The sequence below is a fragment of the Perognathus longimembris genome, chromosome 16, assembly GCF_023159225.1.
Source record: "Perognathus longimembris pacificus isolate PPM17 chromosome 16, ASM2315922v1, whole genome shotgun sequence".
NCBI classification, from domain to species: domain Eukaryota; kingdom Metazoa; phylum Chordata; class Mammalia; order Rodentia; family Heteromyidae; genus Perognathus; species Perognathus longimembris.
In genome coordinates, this window is record NC_063176.1 from 21,292,757 (window position 1) to 21,309,953 (window position 17,197).

Genomic DNA, 17,197 nt, shown 5'->3' on the forward strand with positions numbered 1-17,197 from the left:
GTTTCTGTACCCTTTATGTTTTATATATGTTTATCTTATTTGAGGAGAGAAAAGGAAAGCACAGCATTGGTGGGACAAAGGGTGAACCAACTCAGCAGTAAAATCCACTAGTTACTATGTTGGAAATAAACTATCCAACTTTGGGGGAAGGGGAGTATAGAGGGTAAAGCTGGGAGAGAAAGAGGGAGGAGATGACATTGTTAAAAAGGAAATATACTCATTATTTAACTTATATAACTGCAGCCCCTCTGTACATCACCTGTACAATAAACAAATTGGCTAAAAAATGTACATACTGGCCTACTATGAAACCCACTGTACATCACTCTGACAGAAAAGAAATGAAAAAAAAAATAAAGGGGGCTGGGGATGTGGCCCAGTGGTAGAGTGCTTGCCTAGCATGCATGAAGCCCTGAGTTCCATTCCTCAGCACCACATATATAGAAAAAGCCAGAAGTGGTGCTGTGGCTCAAGTGGCAGAGTGCTAGCCTTGAGCAAAAAGAAGCCAGGGAGAGTGCTCAGGCCCCAAGTTCAAGCCCCACAACTGACAAAAACAAAACAAAAACAATTTTGAAAAGAAATTATTATCTGACATATTTGCTTATAGCATCTGCATACATGACAATGATAACGACAAATATACCTTTGCTTTTAAAACTGATTAAATATTTGTCACTCTAATTCAAGTATACATCTGATATATTGTCATCGCTTAGTACACACATAGTCAGCATTTCCAGGCTCAGCTAAGAATGTTTGTGGTTTAATGCACCTACCAAGAAGAAAAAAAAAAGTACTAGCTCCAATTATTCTGGTAGTTTTCAACTAAATATATTTTTAGCTTTACATATGTTTCTAGTCCCTAAGATCCTAAAGTATTTTGGAGTTAACCTCAAAAGTTTCCACGATTATTTTTGGACCTACCATTTCATTTCTCTCACAAATATTTAATATTCAATTTATTCACTTTGCAGATGTTATTGAGTATCTACTATGTGCAAATTCGGCACTAAAAATGGTGATACAATGGTAAAACAACCAGAAAGCTCATGCCCTACCTTTCACACTTTATATGATTTGGTCACTAATGTTTAATTGGAGACTCTGGACAAAATGACTTCACAAAATAATTCTTGAGATCACAGTGATACCAAAATTAGGAACCACCCCTCACCTTTCTGTGATTTTCTATTTTTTTTGTAATGGCAGCAATGTATCCGTGGAAGCTTGCAGTGCACTTGTATTTCGTGGAGGCTACCCAGAAGTCTTTGGTATACTGTCTGGTCTCTTTGTGCACTCCCAGGAATATGTAATTTAAGATCCTTAAAATTAAGACTGTTGAATTACAACCCATTTTAAAGGAATGAAACTTTGTTCCTTTATGCATATATAGTAAGGTGAAGCAATAGCTAATAAAAAGTTACTGTGTAGAATCATGGATATCAAACCGAGCTAATCTTTAGGATCACCTCAGGAGACTTAAAAATATAAATTTCTGGCCTTCACCTTAGACTGATTCCATTTGACTCCCAGAGTTGGAGCCTGGGGTTTTCTAATTGGCCTAATATGGAAAGGAGAGAGGAAGAGGAAATGCTTTATTGCTTATGGTCAAGTGAGGAGGCTGAGCTGGTATAGTCAAGAGTATTGATACATAAAGCAAAAACAGAACTATTTCTTGCTAAATTAATGCATACTTAACTAATTATGAACAAATTAATGTCTATGTTATTCTATAACAAGGTCTTTTTTCCCACTATTGTTTATCCAACATCTAAGAGAAACCACATACCCTCAGTGATCTTTTAAACATGCTTTGTTTGTTTGCCTGTTTTGTTATTAGCCATTTGGTAAGCAACTAGATCCAAGGTATGATCCAGTATATCTTTCCGGAGGTTGAAGGAGATCTCTCAAAAACACTCCTAGAAAGATATAAATTCTCCAAGTTGTTCTTTCCTGAAATAATCAGGCAGTTGGAATATTAAAAACATGAACCAAATACACTAACTATAACAATAGCTCTATTTTAATCTTTGCTCTTTATTTGGTTTAATACATTTACCTTTTTGTTGTCCCCATTGTTAGTATGTGTTGATTTATATCCTCCAATCCATTTAAAACATGATTTTTTTGACCATCTTATTTCTAAGCACAAGTAGATTGGCATTTTTCCCACTTCCCATCACACCCAGTCCAAGATCCTCATCAGTCCTGCAGGAAAGGCTTTTTGAGACTTCAGGCTTAATTCCCACTTCACTCCTTCAAGCCAATGCAACAGCCAAATTGAAATTATTTTTAAAATATCCTTTGCCTGTCTTCCACTTGTGAAGGTTGGCTAGTAAATTCAATTCCTGCTATTGACTGTCTCTTCCTTTCTATAAAGTCAATTTCTAATCATTTTTCAAGTCATAGCTAAAAATAAAGACTTCCTTCTCTATTATTAGGTAACATTTATCTCCATGCTGCCCCCATATTACCTGTCATCTCCACTAGCTTCTAACTGAAAACAAACATCATTAAAGAACAAAGGCTGACTCAATTTTGCCTCTGTGCTGTCTCACTGTTTGAGTTTGTTTCACTGCTAGATTGTACTAATAATGTACTATGTGACCTTGAGCAGATCACTTAAACTGTTGGAGTCTGTTCATAAGTCAAAAATACATTCTAATTTAATAGTCTCATTGAGATAACTTAAATTACACATTCCTGGGACCACACAAGAAGACTTGAAAGCAAAATAAAGATTTCTCCATAACCTCTACCAAACCTCTTCCCAATGATAAATTCCTGCAGTTTTTTTCTGATTTAGTTGGATAAATATAGAGTGAGATGATTGTACTCGTTATCATTGTTATGTCAAATATTAATGATATCATCTACTCGATTTTGAATTAGTGTGACATTATTATTATTGTTTGCTTTAGGATCATTAATTCAATTATTTATTCATAATTACCTAGCATTTACTTGTTAATAGGTATTTTTTCCAAGTGATGGGCTCTCATGGACTTTTTCCATGAAAAGAAGAGATAATGTAACTAAGAAAAGTTTTTTTCCCCCCTGTTTTGTGTCTATATAACCTTTCTCATCCTGTTGGTGGGTCATTTCAGTTTTAGAGCTAGTATGCTATGGTAACACTAAAACATAGTTAATATTTTCTAACATTAAAAGAAGATGTATATTTTTTCAATTTTTTGGCTAATATAGGAGAGTGAGCGTAAAGTGCTCCAACTCAAGCCCTCTAAAGATAATACACTGGAAACATTCTGGTGGGTGTGAATCACTCAGACAAGCATTCTTCACTCAAAAATAGAAACTTGCCTTATTTGTTCCAGATGTTATACAGCTGCAGGGAAGTTAAAGCCAGTGGTCCTGTTTTCAATGCAACCAAACTCTTATTGCATTTGGAATTTCTTAACCAATGAACTCATATTACTTGTTCTAAGACCTGTATGGTTTTCTTTTTTCCACTGTTACCATTCACAAACAACTGTGTTTCATGGGAACTACAGTTCAGAATTAATGAGCCTACATCTGTGTTGTACAAAGGCAACACATCCTGTTTACCACTGATTCTACCTTTCATTTATCTTGACCCCTTTAATTCCAAGCATAAACTATTCAAAGAGGGTACTTGAAGGAAAAGAAGGGTGGCACTGTTCATATAATAATGTGCAGAACCTTAAATGTTGGAGTTCTAAGATCGTGATTTTGGAAGAACTTGAAGAAAATTACTAAGAAGAATGTTTAGTACAATTCTGATTATTTGCCATTATTAAAATACACATTGATCTTAATTTCTCATTTATGAATTATCTTGTGTGTGATTAAGAAATATTATTCTAGATGTATAAAATATAGAAATAGAGAATATTAGGGATCTCAGAGACTAAGAGTAAAGAATTATGTAAGAGATATATACTAATTTTCTTTCCTTTATTCTTCCCTCCCTCTCTCCCTTCCTTCCTTCCTTCCTTCCTTCCTTCCTTCCTTCCTTCCTTCCTTCCTTCCTTCCTTCCTTCCTTCCTCCCTCCCTCCCTCCCTCCCTCCCTCCCTCCCTCCCTCCCTCCTTCCCTTCCTTCCTTCCTCTTTTTCTGTCTTCTTTTATCTTTTGTGGTTCTGAGGATTGACCTCAGACCTTGAACTTACGAAACAGATACTCTACTGCTTTATCATCAGAGCCACTGCACTAGCCCATACATTCTGATTTTATATCTATCTTGTCCACAAAAACCAAAATCAATGTGTTTTTCTACTTATGTTTCAGAATAGAATGCCTGATATCTTGATGTCTCTATTGTCTTTTTATGGAAAATGTTTTCTTAAGTTGTGGTTCATTGATAACCTGTAGAGTCACAGTGGTAGATTATTAAAATTGTACTTCTGGGGTTTAGTTGAGGAAGAATATCTGAAATTTTATTCTGGTACATTAGAAGGAAGGACTTCAACCAGAGTAAGGCAATTAAAAAATGAGGAGCAAAGCCTTAGGTTCCAGTTCTGAATATTAAAACCCAGGAAAGTTAAATTAATTTGTCAAGGCAATATAGCCAATATAGTCAAGCAAAGGCCTAGAAGTTCCTTTATTGATACCGAGGCCAGAAATTTCTTTCTAGAAGTAGTGTTGTTCAATTTAACTTAATGTAAAAATTAAAATGAAATACAAGAAAAATAACATACAAATTTTAAAGTATTCAAATATCATCATATGTTTTATTGAAGGATTATTTTGTAATTCATGGACTAGATCATTTGTCTTTTTCCAAAATTTGGAGTAACTTCTTTTAAATTCATTTTTCCTTCCAGAAAATAGGAAGACATATGTTATATATCATATATTATTGACAAATTATTTAAAATCTTGTGGTTAATTATCAGATCTGAGAGTCTTAGTTAGTTATTTGAGCCATGTTAAAGTAATAGATTGCATTCAATAATAATTCCCCAAAGTCCATAACAACTCTAACTCATGATATACATTCAAGAAGTATGCCATTAATAAAGTAGAGCCCTAAAGTATTTTAAATAGCTTAAGTATGATGTTATTCAAAGCTAATTCAAATATTTGTTTCACACATCTTAAAGAAGCAATGAATGATTTTAAGCTTTTCCTGTTTGTATAGCTTAGCCTTCTCAGGAAAAGACTGAATGTTGTTTTTTAAATTTCTTTATTTGCATAAACAGATGCCATTTTGGCACTTTATATAGATAAGAAGACACTACTAGCACAAAGGCATGCTAGTAATCTTATTACTCATAGGTTCGTAGGTTTTCTGCTCTAGAAACTCATGTAAGTTATGAGAAACCTGAGACCCAAAACCAGTAGTGTTGTTTTGAAGTAGTGTTAGAAGCTGCTGGCTATTTATCCAAATCTCTCTTCTTGTACCAGAACCCCTGTTTTAGCTTGACTCACGGTCTCCTGAAGAACGATTGTATTTCCCAGCCTTTTATACAGCTGGAGCTGGTTATATGACTATGGGTGGGAGGGACCATTTGTATGGGAGTATATGAGAAATTTCTTTACGGGGAAATGACTGCATATCTATGCAAACCCTCACCCTGCTCTAAGTGTCCTGTGTGGAACAGGATTGTAGTGGCTATTTTGGCATCTGATGATAGAGGCTGCCATTCTAGTCTCAAGCTTCCACTGTCTAGAATGATGTGTTAGAGAGAAGCTTTCATTGCTCTCTTAGAATTTCTTTTTCAAACTGTATTTTTTTGTATTTTCTTTTTTGGTATTGGGGATCGAACACAGGACATTGCACTTGCTAGCAAGTGCTTTGGCACTGAGCTACATCCCAGCCCTCTCTTAGGATTTCTAAGAGAAAAAATAATATTTCCAGTTGAATCTGATTGTGGACCATAAGCTACTCCTTTATTTTAATTTAATTTTTTTTTACTAGTAATGAGGTGTGAACTCAGTATCCTTGCACTTGCTGGGCTTGCCCGCTTACTGGTGGTTGAGGCTCTATCACTTGAGCCATGCCTCTAGCCAAGCTTTGGGTTGGTTAATTGGAGATGGAGTCTCATGGTCTTTCCTATCCAGGCTGGCTGCAAATCAGTATCACCCAGATCTCAGCCTCTTGCATAGCTAAGATCACAGGTGTGGGCCACCAGCACCTGGTAAATCTACTTCTTACTGTTGAATTTAATTCATAAGTTCTTTGGGCACATATTTACTGAGCACTTTGTATGTGCCATGAACATAGCTTTAAAATACTCAGAATGTGTCTTTAAGTTAATACTTACAAATCCATTGACAGACATACCATTTTACTAATTTCATTATTAGTCAAATACAGATGAGGATTAAAATTCTGGGTACAAATATGAGAGCCCATCTCCTCTGACCCACTCCCTCCCCCTGCACACTAAAAGTAAAGTAAGACTGGAGACAGCTAGAACTGGCTATCCACTGACTCCCAGATCTAATTCGGTTCACAGTTTCATAGAAGTATTCCTAATTATCAGGTCTTCAGGTCTACTTAAATTCCTTCTAAACTCTTTCTTATTAATGTCTTATATTTTATTAAGCTTTGGATTTTATTTATTTATTTATTTATTTATTTTTATTTTTATTTTTTTTTGGCCAGTCCTGGGCCATGAACTCAGGGCCTGAGCACTGACCCTGGCTTCTTTTTTACTCAAGGCTAGCACTCTGCCACTTGAGCCACAGCACCACTTCTGGCCATTTTCTGTATATGTGGTGCTGAGGAATCGAACCCAGGGCCTCAGGTATACGAGGCAAGCACTCTTGCCACTAGGCCATATTCCCAGCCCGTGGAGTTTATTTTTTAAGCCAGTTCATGTTCTAAATTTCAAAACAGGTTTAATTCCTAAACAAAATAACTTTGAGCTATTAAATAATGAATGGATTTTTAATAGGTTGGAATATAATAACATGTGAAGAGATAGACAATTATGAACCAGAATTACCTTTGGATCCACATTGAGAATTTTTCTGTCTCTTTTATATTTGAAAAGTAAGCCTTCAGGATTGTCAGCAATAACTTGATAATTGGAACTTGAATTGCAAACAGCAACATGACTATCCCAGTTGTAAAAGCTATAAAAATAAACATTCATTAGAAGTTAAGATAAATAATACATTAAATTAACAAAATGTTGCAGATAATTTTGTGGGTAGTTCAGTCTCAAGAGAAGTGGTTATAGACAGTATACAGAACCATGAAGAGCACAGATGAGATTTAAATCCTTTTAGAATAGATTAGATTCAGTTATTCTCCAATAATTAAATATATAATCATAAATATTTTTGCATAATTTTACTGGTTTACATGTCATAAAACCTAGAACTTATTCCTGCAGTATATTCTCTTGGAGTCCAGAATAAATTGATGCAAATTAAGGTTACCAGAGCCTTAGGATTATAAAAAGACTATTTATTAGAGGAAGGGCAGGTAAAGTCACCGCTTTTCATTCAAAACTATTTCAAATTTATTTCTTTCTTTATTTATTTTTGATTTGTGTTTCATTACCTAGGGAGTTGGAGAAGCTATGTTTGAGTGTTTACTTAGGAAGACTGTTAATTACAGGTATGAGTTGCACAGACTTTTCTTCCACGCTGGACCTTCAAATCAGCATCTTCAGATCTCAGCCTCCTGATACTCAGGATTACAGGTGTGAGCCATCAGCACCCAGCTAATACAGGTTTTGTATTTATGCCATCAAGATGGAGCTTCTTGGAGAGAACCATCTGTTCCCTTTCTCCGCTACATTTTTATTTTGCTTGAACTCTGGGCATGTGCGCTATTTTTGAGCTCCTTTTGCACAAGGCTGGCATTCTACCACTTCAGCCACAGAACCACTTCCAGCTTTTTCTGTGATTAATTGGAGATAAGAGTTTCACAGAACTTCCTTTCTGGGCTGCCAAGATTCCACTATTCTTTTTATGGCCAACACATAGCATACCTGATGAGAAAATTCAATTCACTGGACAAAGTAGAAGCAATTACTTTGACTGTGTTATCTCTCAAGCTGACCAAAGCTGGGTTTTCTAATTCAGTTTATTATATCAGAAAGAAGGTAATTTGTCCTTCTTCTTACTGACTCTTCAGCAAGAAGATTGCTAAATTGGCATGGGAGACATGGTATTTTCAACTTGACATGTATGTTTTCCCTAATTATTTATGAGATCTATAGATATGGATAATTCCAAGAAAATACTTGAGTCATAGCTATGCTTAGAGTGGCATGGCTTATATCACACATTCCTATCTTGTTGCTCAGACATCAGATTAAAAGCTTCAAGGAAATCCAGACATTTTATAAAAGTATTCTTTACATGACATATGTTTTTATATTTATATAATACATATACCTTAAGCATCACTTTTTTCACATCAGTTGTATTAATCTGCAATAAGAAATAACCAAATTATTTTATCTAGTTGGTATCATAATCTTGGGCTGGTTTAAAATAAATAGAGTTCAAGAAACCAAATAATTGAAGATTGAGTTCAATGAAGACAGAGAAATTAGAGATAGCCAGATATTCTGGTCCATAAAATCACTAATTTAAAAAATATTTAGCTTGTATTTCTTATAGTCTACTCAGGTCTTAAAGCTATGTGACCCTATGAAATAAAACATGGTCAAGCACAAGCTGAAATCCATAGAAGATTCCTGGGAATGTGGGTTCTCTCCCATCATTCCAACACATAACTACTTTGTGTGTTTCGATTTGCTTGTCTTGCAGCCAAGTTAGAATAATTTAAGCAGGCCTTCAATTGTAAAAGGACATAGTTTCTCAGAGTAAATAATAGATCTGGAAGTATCCAGGATGCTTAAATTTAAAGGAGTGGCTGACAAGTCCAAAAAATAAACGGAAAAAGAATATTTCAAGAAGATCACATACAGTGATGTGATGGGAAGATAAAGTCAGATAACAGAGAAGTAAGAGAAAGGCAAGAAGATCACTGGATAAGAGTAATTCTTTTAACAATTTACTTGTGAAGGAGAAAACTAGGAGAGCACTTCCAAAGGATATTAACATAAAGGCATAGAATTTATTTTTCTTAAGATGGAATATTCTTAATTATGTTTTTTCATGTATGAAGGAGAAAAAAGACTTTAAAAAGGCAAAAAAATCAAATCAAAAGACTTGTCATAAAATATATGTGATCACACATGCCCACACACATACAGATATGTAACTTCCTTCAAAGGCAGTGGAAAGGAACAACTCATGAAAATTATGGAAGTTCAAAATGGAAAGCATTATCAAAGGTTATAAGAAACTATTCCTAAAAGTAAATTTCAGACAAGCTAAGATCTTTTTAAATTTTTTTTTATTGCAAAGGTGATGTATAAAGGTGTTACAGTTACAGAACTAAGGTAATGAGTACATTTCTTCTTGAACAGTGTCATCTCCTCTCTCACTTTCTTTCACTTTCTCTTCCTCCTTTCCTATCTCCCCCTAAGTTGTAAAGTTTATTTCCAACATAGTGTCTAGTGAGTATCACTGTTGCCTTGCTTCGCCCTTTGTTTCACCATTTCTGTGATTCTCCTTCACTTCCCCGAATCACATAAATGTATATACAAGACAGTGTACAGAAATCAAAAACAGTGACAACAGGAAATAAGCCAAAGGGAAAAGAAAGAAAGAAAAAAGAAAAAGAGAAAGATAAAATAACTGCAAACAGTACAATAAAAATAATCTCTTGCTTCCATTTCTTGGGGTTCATTTTGATAAGCAGTATCACTTTATATACTCATTTTATATGTCATACTATTGAGCAACTATGATCTCTGCTACGAATATGCTAGATATGTTCTAGTTATAACAAACGAGGGAAATCATGCAGCACATGTTTCTGTGGGTCTGTTTACTTTGGTCAATATAATTTTTTCCATACCTTTCCATTTCCTAACAAATGGGGCAATACCATTCTTTCTGATGGAAGCATAGAATTCCACTGTGTATATATCCACATTTTCTCCTGATACACAGAGACCAACCTCCACTATGTTAATAAGCATAGAGGTACCATTACAGTAACCTCCAATTTGACATTTCAGACAAAGTAGCATAGAAATTAAGACTATCAAAGTTTAAACTATTTTTCTGTTTCCAACCAACAGAGGAATAAAATTAGACTTTCATCTCACACCATCTAAAGAAATTGACCCCAAATCGGGTAATTTGAACTGTAAGACTAGAAGGAGATAATAAAATTATTAGGACACATAGAGAAGAATCTTCCTGATGTGGGCTGCACAATAATTTTATTGCTGTTTTGTATATGATCCTAAAAGCATAGGTGATAAAAACAAATAGACAAATGGGATTTCATCAGACTAGAATGCTTCTGCATAACAAAGGTAACATTCAAAAGAATGAAGACACAAGCTACAAATCTGGAGTACATACTTGCAAACCATACTATTCAAAATATTACAGAAAAAATTGACAGCTCAATAAAAAAAATGAAAATCTTATAACCCTTTAGCAATAGGAAAATGACTTGATTAGAAATTTCTCAAAAAAGGCAAATGACAAACAGGTATATGAAAAAGTACTCAATCTTACTAATATTTAGGAAATTTGAAGTCAAATCATCATGAATGAATGTTTTCATATACATTATAATTATCAAAAAGACAATTCAGTTATTTGCACACCCTCTTTTGCAGACACTCAGGTAGCTGAGGCAGGGGAGGATGGTGAGTTTTAGGCTAGCTTGGACTGCACAACTTGACCACATCTCAAACAAAACAAAACAAGACATAATCACATTTGGCGAGAATGTAAAGGAAGGAGAATCCAGATACAACGCTGGCTGGAATGTAAATTGATAGAACCAGTATGGAATATATTATGGAGATTCTTCAAAAATTAAAATAGATGATCTGGAAAACCACTTTTCGATGTATATTGCAAATGTGAAAGAGATACCTGTATTCATTTGTTCATCTCAGCATTATTCTTAGCAACCAAGATATGGAAATAATCTATATGTCCATTAATTGATGAAATGATAGGTAAAATATAGGAAATACATACAATATAATATTATTCCATCTTAAGTGAAGAAAACCTTTGCTATGTATGACAATATTATTGCCATCCATTAAATAAACTAGACTCAGAAAGACAGATACTGTTTGAACACATATTTGTAATCTAAAATAATCATGCTCAAAGGTACAAAAAAGGGACCCATTTTTAGGGCCAAAAGTAAGAGGGAAAAGGTCAAAGGGATTAAGCTTTACTTTTGCAAGGTAAACAATAAGAGTTGAACATCTACTCTGTGTAATGATAATCACAGGTAACACTAATGTCCTATACGTCCTGAGTGTTCCCACCACAAAAATAAAAAATAAGTAAAGAAAAAGAGAGGGAACTGGAAAGAAACAGAAGAGAAAATGAGAGAAGAAAAAGTGATTGTTATATAGGATAATATATTGTTTATTAGTTTAGTTGTAATTATTTCACAATACATTTCACAGTTGTACATCTCATATATATAATTGTAAAATAGGAAAAAGTGAGACTTTATCAATTATGAGGTATCATATGTTATCATCTCTTTCTCTCTGTGCACAGCATGTAGGCAGACTAATATTTTAATTTTATTTCATAATCAAGGACCCTTTTGGAAAAGAAAGGGGCTGCTCTTAATAGCTGGGTTGTGACAGCAAGTGGTAAGTCTGAGTTATTCCTTCATACAACTGAAATGTGTGGTCTCCACACCTATAAAACACTTTAATGTTTCTGATTTCCAATTAATTTACCTAAGGTTTATGTAAAATATTTCCAAAGTTTTGCCACAGATATACCAAAATATGATAAAAGTATTTAAACAAAGCTACAATATGCTTTTTATGGTTGATCCTTTTTAAAATTTGATTTGATTGCTGTGGAAAATTGTATTACATGGAATTGCAAATGTGGTACAGAGATATGAAAGTTAATATAGAATAATACATACTCCTTTTTTCTATTTTTCAAACAGTATCAAAGCAATAAAATATTTTATAATCAAAGTTTTCTGAAATACCACATTCCCTGTAAAATGTGTTTGATCAGTTATTTTGGGTAGTAAGAATATGAAATTTAAAGTTCAGGCTTTTATATTATGTTAACTTGGCTCCTATTCATGACTATATATCATACCGCTAATTTCAATCAGCTGTTTCATAAATTCTTACTTATAGTTAGGAAAATATAGACAACTACTGAAATACCTACCATAAATATTAGAAAAATAATTATGAACATTTAAAGTCCAAGAGACAGAAACAGGCAGGAGTGTCAGGAGTGGTTACTGGATACAAAATAATGAATGTAAGCAGGTCTTATCTTCAAGAGTCAAAAATTAGAGAGAGACAAAGATTAAAAGAGTGTGAAAGATGATTCAATAAAAATTAATTTCTTGGATTTTTTTTTATCCTAAAAGTTAAAAAGGAATATACACATGTGTGGGGAAGGGGGTTCTGATGGAAAGCCATATAACCAAGTATTTTAGGTAGAATACATCAGAAAATTTAGGTTTGATAAGAATTGGAAAATGTGTACATCCGTGTCAATCATTATGAATGGAGTACACCAAAGGACAAGGCAAAAAAGTAAAATACTGTGGGTTGAGAATTAACTGTAAAGTTTGTTCCTGAATGGCCTTCGACAAAAGCGCAGAAATGTTGACTGTGTGTGTCTTCTGTTTGGGGCAGCAGAAGGAAGCCCAGAGGGCTGGTGAGTCTGGTTTTTCTGCACTGCCATGCAGATAAATACAAGGGAGAGTGTTGCCAGCTAGCCGACACTGCAAATCCTCACCCGCGCCGTTGACAGGGGGGCCCCTATCTGGCTTGTACATCATGCAATGGGCTCTGAACTGGTGGATGATTATGGAAGACTGAGGGAAAGGTGAAAAGATTGTGATGTCTAAGTAGGGCCCCAGGGATAAATAAAAAAGTAGCTTTAATGGCCGGGTTACATAGGTTATCACAGAGGAACTCCTTGTCTAGAAGGACTCTCCCTATAGATGGAAGTCTTGATGGAAGATTCCATAATTGCTTCCTTTTACCTTAACTGTAACGGTATCTCCCCAAAGCACTGGAGACTTCTGAAAGGACCACCTGAATGCCTCATCCTGGCCAGGATAGCAGGGGAGAGGAAAGTGATAATCACCGCCATCCAAGATTTTCCCCTTCTCGGGGCTATCAAGGCGGTTCTTTTTAATTTGCAGTTATAAAGTATTAGAGCTGTCCTGTATTACAGCCAGTTGCAAAAAAAAAAAAAAAAAAGTGGCTGAGAATCTCAAAGTCAAGCAAGAATGCTAGTAGCTCGTCCAACATCAGTTATATGATATGGCCAAATGTGGTTCCAAACAAAAGGGACAAAAAGAAAAATGAAAAGAAAAAGGGGTTTTCCAAATCCTGTACTCAGAAGGAACTCTGGGCGAGTGTGTTTTAGGGATGAAATGGTGTGGCAGGTAAGCATACCTTCATTTCCTCCTCAATACAGTTCCAGTGATTCTACTATTAATTGGTGCTAATGCTGGCTGGGAACTGGGGGGACAAGATCAGTCAGAGTCCATGGTGCCTTTAAGGTCTGTAGCCTCTGAAAGAAGAAGAAAGAGCCTTTCTGGTGAGAGCAGTGGTGAACTCCCATCTGTGCCCTGAGGGGGTGAGAAAGGGATTGGGGTAAGTCTAAGGAATCCCTGGCAGCACCACCAAGAAGGAAGGTTTGATGAGACCATTGTTGTATTTATCCATGAAATATCTCCAGGATATCCTAGGATTTTATTTTGCCCAAGGGGACTGCATTAACTGTCTCAGTGGCCCAGACTATCAGCAACTTCCTGGCCCAAAAGCCAGGTGCCTGCCTCTCCTCCCCTTGACCTCTACAATCTCTCCTGCATCTGCATAACCCTCACTTTTCTTCTACCTCTCTACCAATAACTGTTTCAGACCTGGTCCCTAAGCCAAAGAGGAGCTTACTTAAAATTCAATATTCATGAGGGTTTATACAGTCATTTGATCTTTTTACTATATCTCTAATTTTCGTTTTTCCTCCCTTTGAACTTTTAAAAGATTTTTAAAAGTCATTTCATGATAGAAAATGTGTCTTAATTGTATATTTCTAATTAGTACAATATAGGTGGCATTTGTGAATAATTATTTTGTATTCTCGTGACTACTTTTTCCAGGGTACTACTTTCATGAACTTTAAAGATTACCACTGTTGTATCTAAAGACAGTTTCCTCAAAATATAGCCATTCCAGCAATAAATATTCAAGGCATTGGACACAAAAAAATGCTTTCTCATTTACAAAACGATCAAGATATACTCATATTGTGTATGGAAATGTTATGACAGGTCATGTTTGTGTACATGGCCGAACCCGAACCCTAAACCGAAGCCAAACCCAAGCCAAACCCAAACCCAAGTCCAAACCCGAAACCAAACCCAAACTGAACCCGATCCAAACCCAAACCAGAACCAGAACCTGAACCCAAGCCTGAACCCAAACCCGAGCCTAACCCAAGCCCGAACCAGAACCATGGACCTGAACCCAAATCCCAGCCTGAACCGGAATCTGAACCTAAATGCTTACCCGAACCCGAACCCAAACCCAGACCTGAGTCTGAACTCGAACCCGAATCCAAGACAGAGCACCAGCCTGAACCAGAACCTGAACCTGAACCTGTGCTGAACCCGAACCCCAACCTTAGCCCGTTTAGAGAAAAAGTTACAGAATATTCAATCTATGAATTTGAAATGATTTTTATTTATTGCTGATTTTGGTTAACTATTAGTGTCTATTGGGTTTGTTAGGTAATGCCAAACTCCTGCTATACCACAGCAGTAGCCATTTTTTTTTCTCAGTGCCAACTATATGGAAGGGACAAAGAAGAATTAACTCCAAAGAGTGGATTTTTATTTGAGCCAGATATTCCTTCATAGTCCACTAAGCAACCAAGAAGAAAGAATTATTTCATCTCAGGGAGAGCACAGAGTGTTTTTTTTTTTTTTCTATTAGGCTTGATTCACGTGTTTAGGATAGATAGAACACTTTTTAGATTTTGGTTGGGTCCACCGACTTTGAGATGGGGGAAGAGATAAAGCATACAACATAAGTGTATCAGGATTAAAGAAGGCAGGATGAGGAAGCCCAAGCCAGACAGAGAAGAGAAACACCTAAAATACTTTCTCAGTGGTGGTAATGCTGAAACTTCATCTGTGACTTCTCTAGGAAAAGGCATCCATCTCTTTTCAGCTACGTAAGACAGCATGGAGAAATCCATTGAGAAACTGAATGCCAAATGACTATCAATGAAACAGAAAGTAACAGCAAGTGTATAAGAAATGAAATTAAAGACAAACCCAGAGAACCAGTAACAGAATTTCCTGCTTAACTGCACCAAATAATATAACCTTTATCCTGCAGGCAAAGAGAACATCTAAATGCAATAATCAGTTAAGCCTCATGGCAAGATAAGCAGTTTTCAAGGACCATCTGGTAGTGGCTGGGGTTGGAGAATGCTAAATGCTGGGTGAGGAAAAGCTTAGAATCTGTTTTAGTAATCTAGATAAGATTTGAAAGAGGATTATTATTAGTTATTATGTTCTGGAAAAGGAGATAATTTCTAGAGGATATTTACAGAAGCAAGAAGCATTGCAGATAACTCTTAGGTTCCCAGTTGAGAAACTGCATAGATAATGGTACTGCCATTCATAAGGTTATAGGAAAACTCATTTTCTACGCCTCTAACTTAAATAAAGGGACTCCCCCCCCCTATATAAATACCAATTTTTTGGTGTCCTAATTTGGTGGGAAAGAGAACAGTTGACTCTAAACAGACCCTCCAGGATATCCACATTTATGATACATTGTAAAAGCCTGGGAAGAATTGAGAATCTCACACAAGTATAAGAGGAGTGTTTTAATAGGATAGATATCCTGGAAATCAAAGAAAAAAAGGATGAGAAAATAATGAGAGAATCACATTTGTCAAAAAGAAAAGGCATGAGAATATGAAGAGTAAAATTTGGCAATTGTATGTTTATCCTAGGCTAAGAATGTTTTGTAGAAAAGTATTTTTTGTTGCTTACATTGAAATTATAAGATTAAATTTCTGTTCTCTAGAGATAACAAACACTCTGTGATATATCAGATTCCCTCTGTAATGAAAGTTCTTGGTAACTTATTTTATGAATATGAAAATATTTTCAGAGATTGTACCAGCAGCTTCATCTCTCATTTTCTTATGTTGTGAGGACTGAGATGCTCTTTAACCTTAGTAAAATGTCTACATTATTCATAACTGAATTGGAATTACCATAAACCGTGTTCTTATCTGTGGATACATTTCTAGGCTTTGCTAGAATTACAATTTTCTAGTCATTAGTAGAATCAAGATTCAGAGGAGGAGAAACAGTGGTAGTTTCTCAATTCTAGGGACCAGTCAGAGAAGTTAGGAGGAAGAAACTTGGATAGATATATTATTGTTTTGGTAGAACTCGGGTTTAAACTTACGTTCTTATGCTTGCTAGTCAGATGTTCTGTCACTTGAGCCATGCCCCCAAGACTTACAGGTCTGCTTTGGAAGAGACCACATTGTCTTGCAGGGTCAGATTGTACAATGGTGCCCAGAAACAAAATGGCTTTAAACTTGTAAAAATAAAAACTAGAAAAGATGTGAAATTAAAGAGCCATATATTATTATAATGAGCATCATGGATTGAGAAGTAGGCAGCATGGAGATGTGAGGAAGAAACATTATGCTGAGAGACTTTCTCCTCTTTTGCTCTGTTTGGAGAGATTGTCCAGTTAGTGTGGGGCACCTGGTAATTAAGTGCCTTTCGTAAGTAGAAAGGTAGATGCATGATAACTTAGTGATGAGCAGCTGGAGTAGGCACAATTCAAAACTGTCTCTCATGACCTTTGCCCTCTGGCATTGCTTCTGTTCCTTGGCCAGAGACCTTACAGAGCATTAAGGTGACTTTAGGAGAGTACTTGTCATTATCCAAATAGGCACAGTGTAATCACATGGTGTGTTGGAAGTAGAGAGGAAAGAAAGAAGTCAGGGAAATTCAGAGGATGAGAAGGGTTTGTTACTATTTTTTAGGGAATTTTTTCCTTGACAGTACTGGGGTTTAAACTCAGTGCCTCATGCTCTCTCAGCAGGTTTACTCTACTGTCTGAACTTCACACATACATGCACAAAGCCATCCTC

At 35.6% G+C, this 17,197-nt stretch overlaps 1 protein-coding gene across 1 annotated transcript in view; it reads right to left on the reverse strand.

Moving 5' to 3' along the window:
• Positions 1 to 17,197, reverse strand: part of Cfap299 (cilia and flagella associated protein 299) — a 533,081-nt gene that overhangs the window by 8,259 nt on the left and 507,625 nt on the right. Inside the window, exon 5 of the mRNA XM_048364482.1 lies at positions 6,931 to 7,060. Coding sequence (XP_048220439.1) covers positions 6,931 to 7,060 — 130 coding nt within the window. The remainder of the gene's footprint in view (positions 1 to 6,930; positions 7,061 to 17,197) is intronic.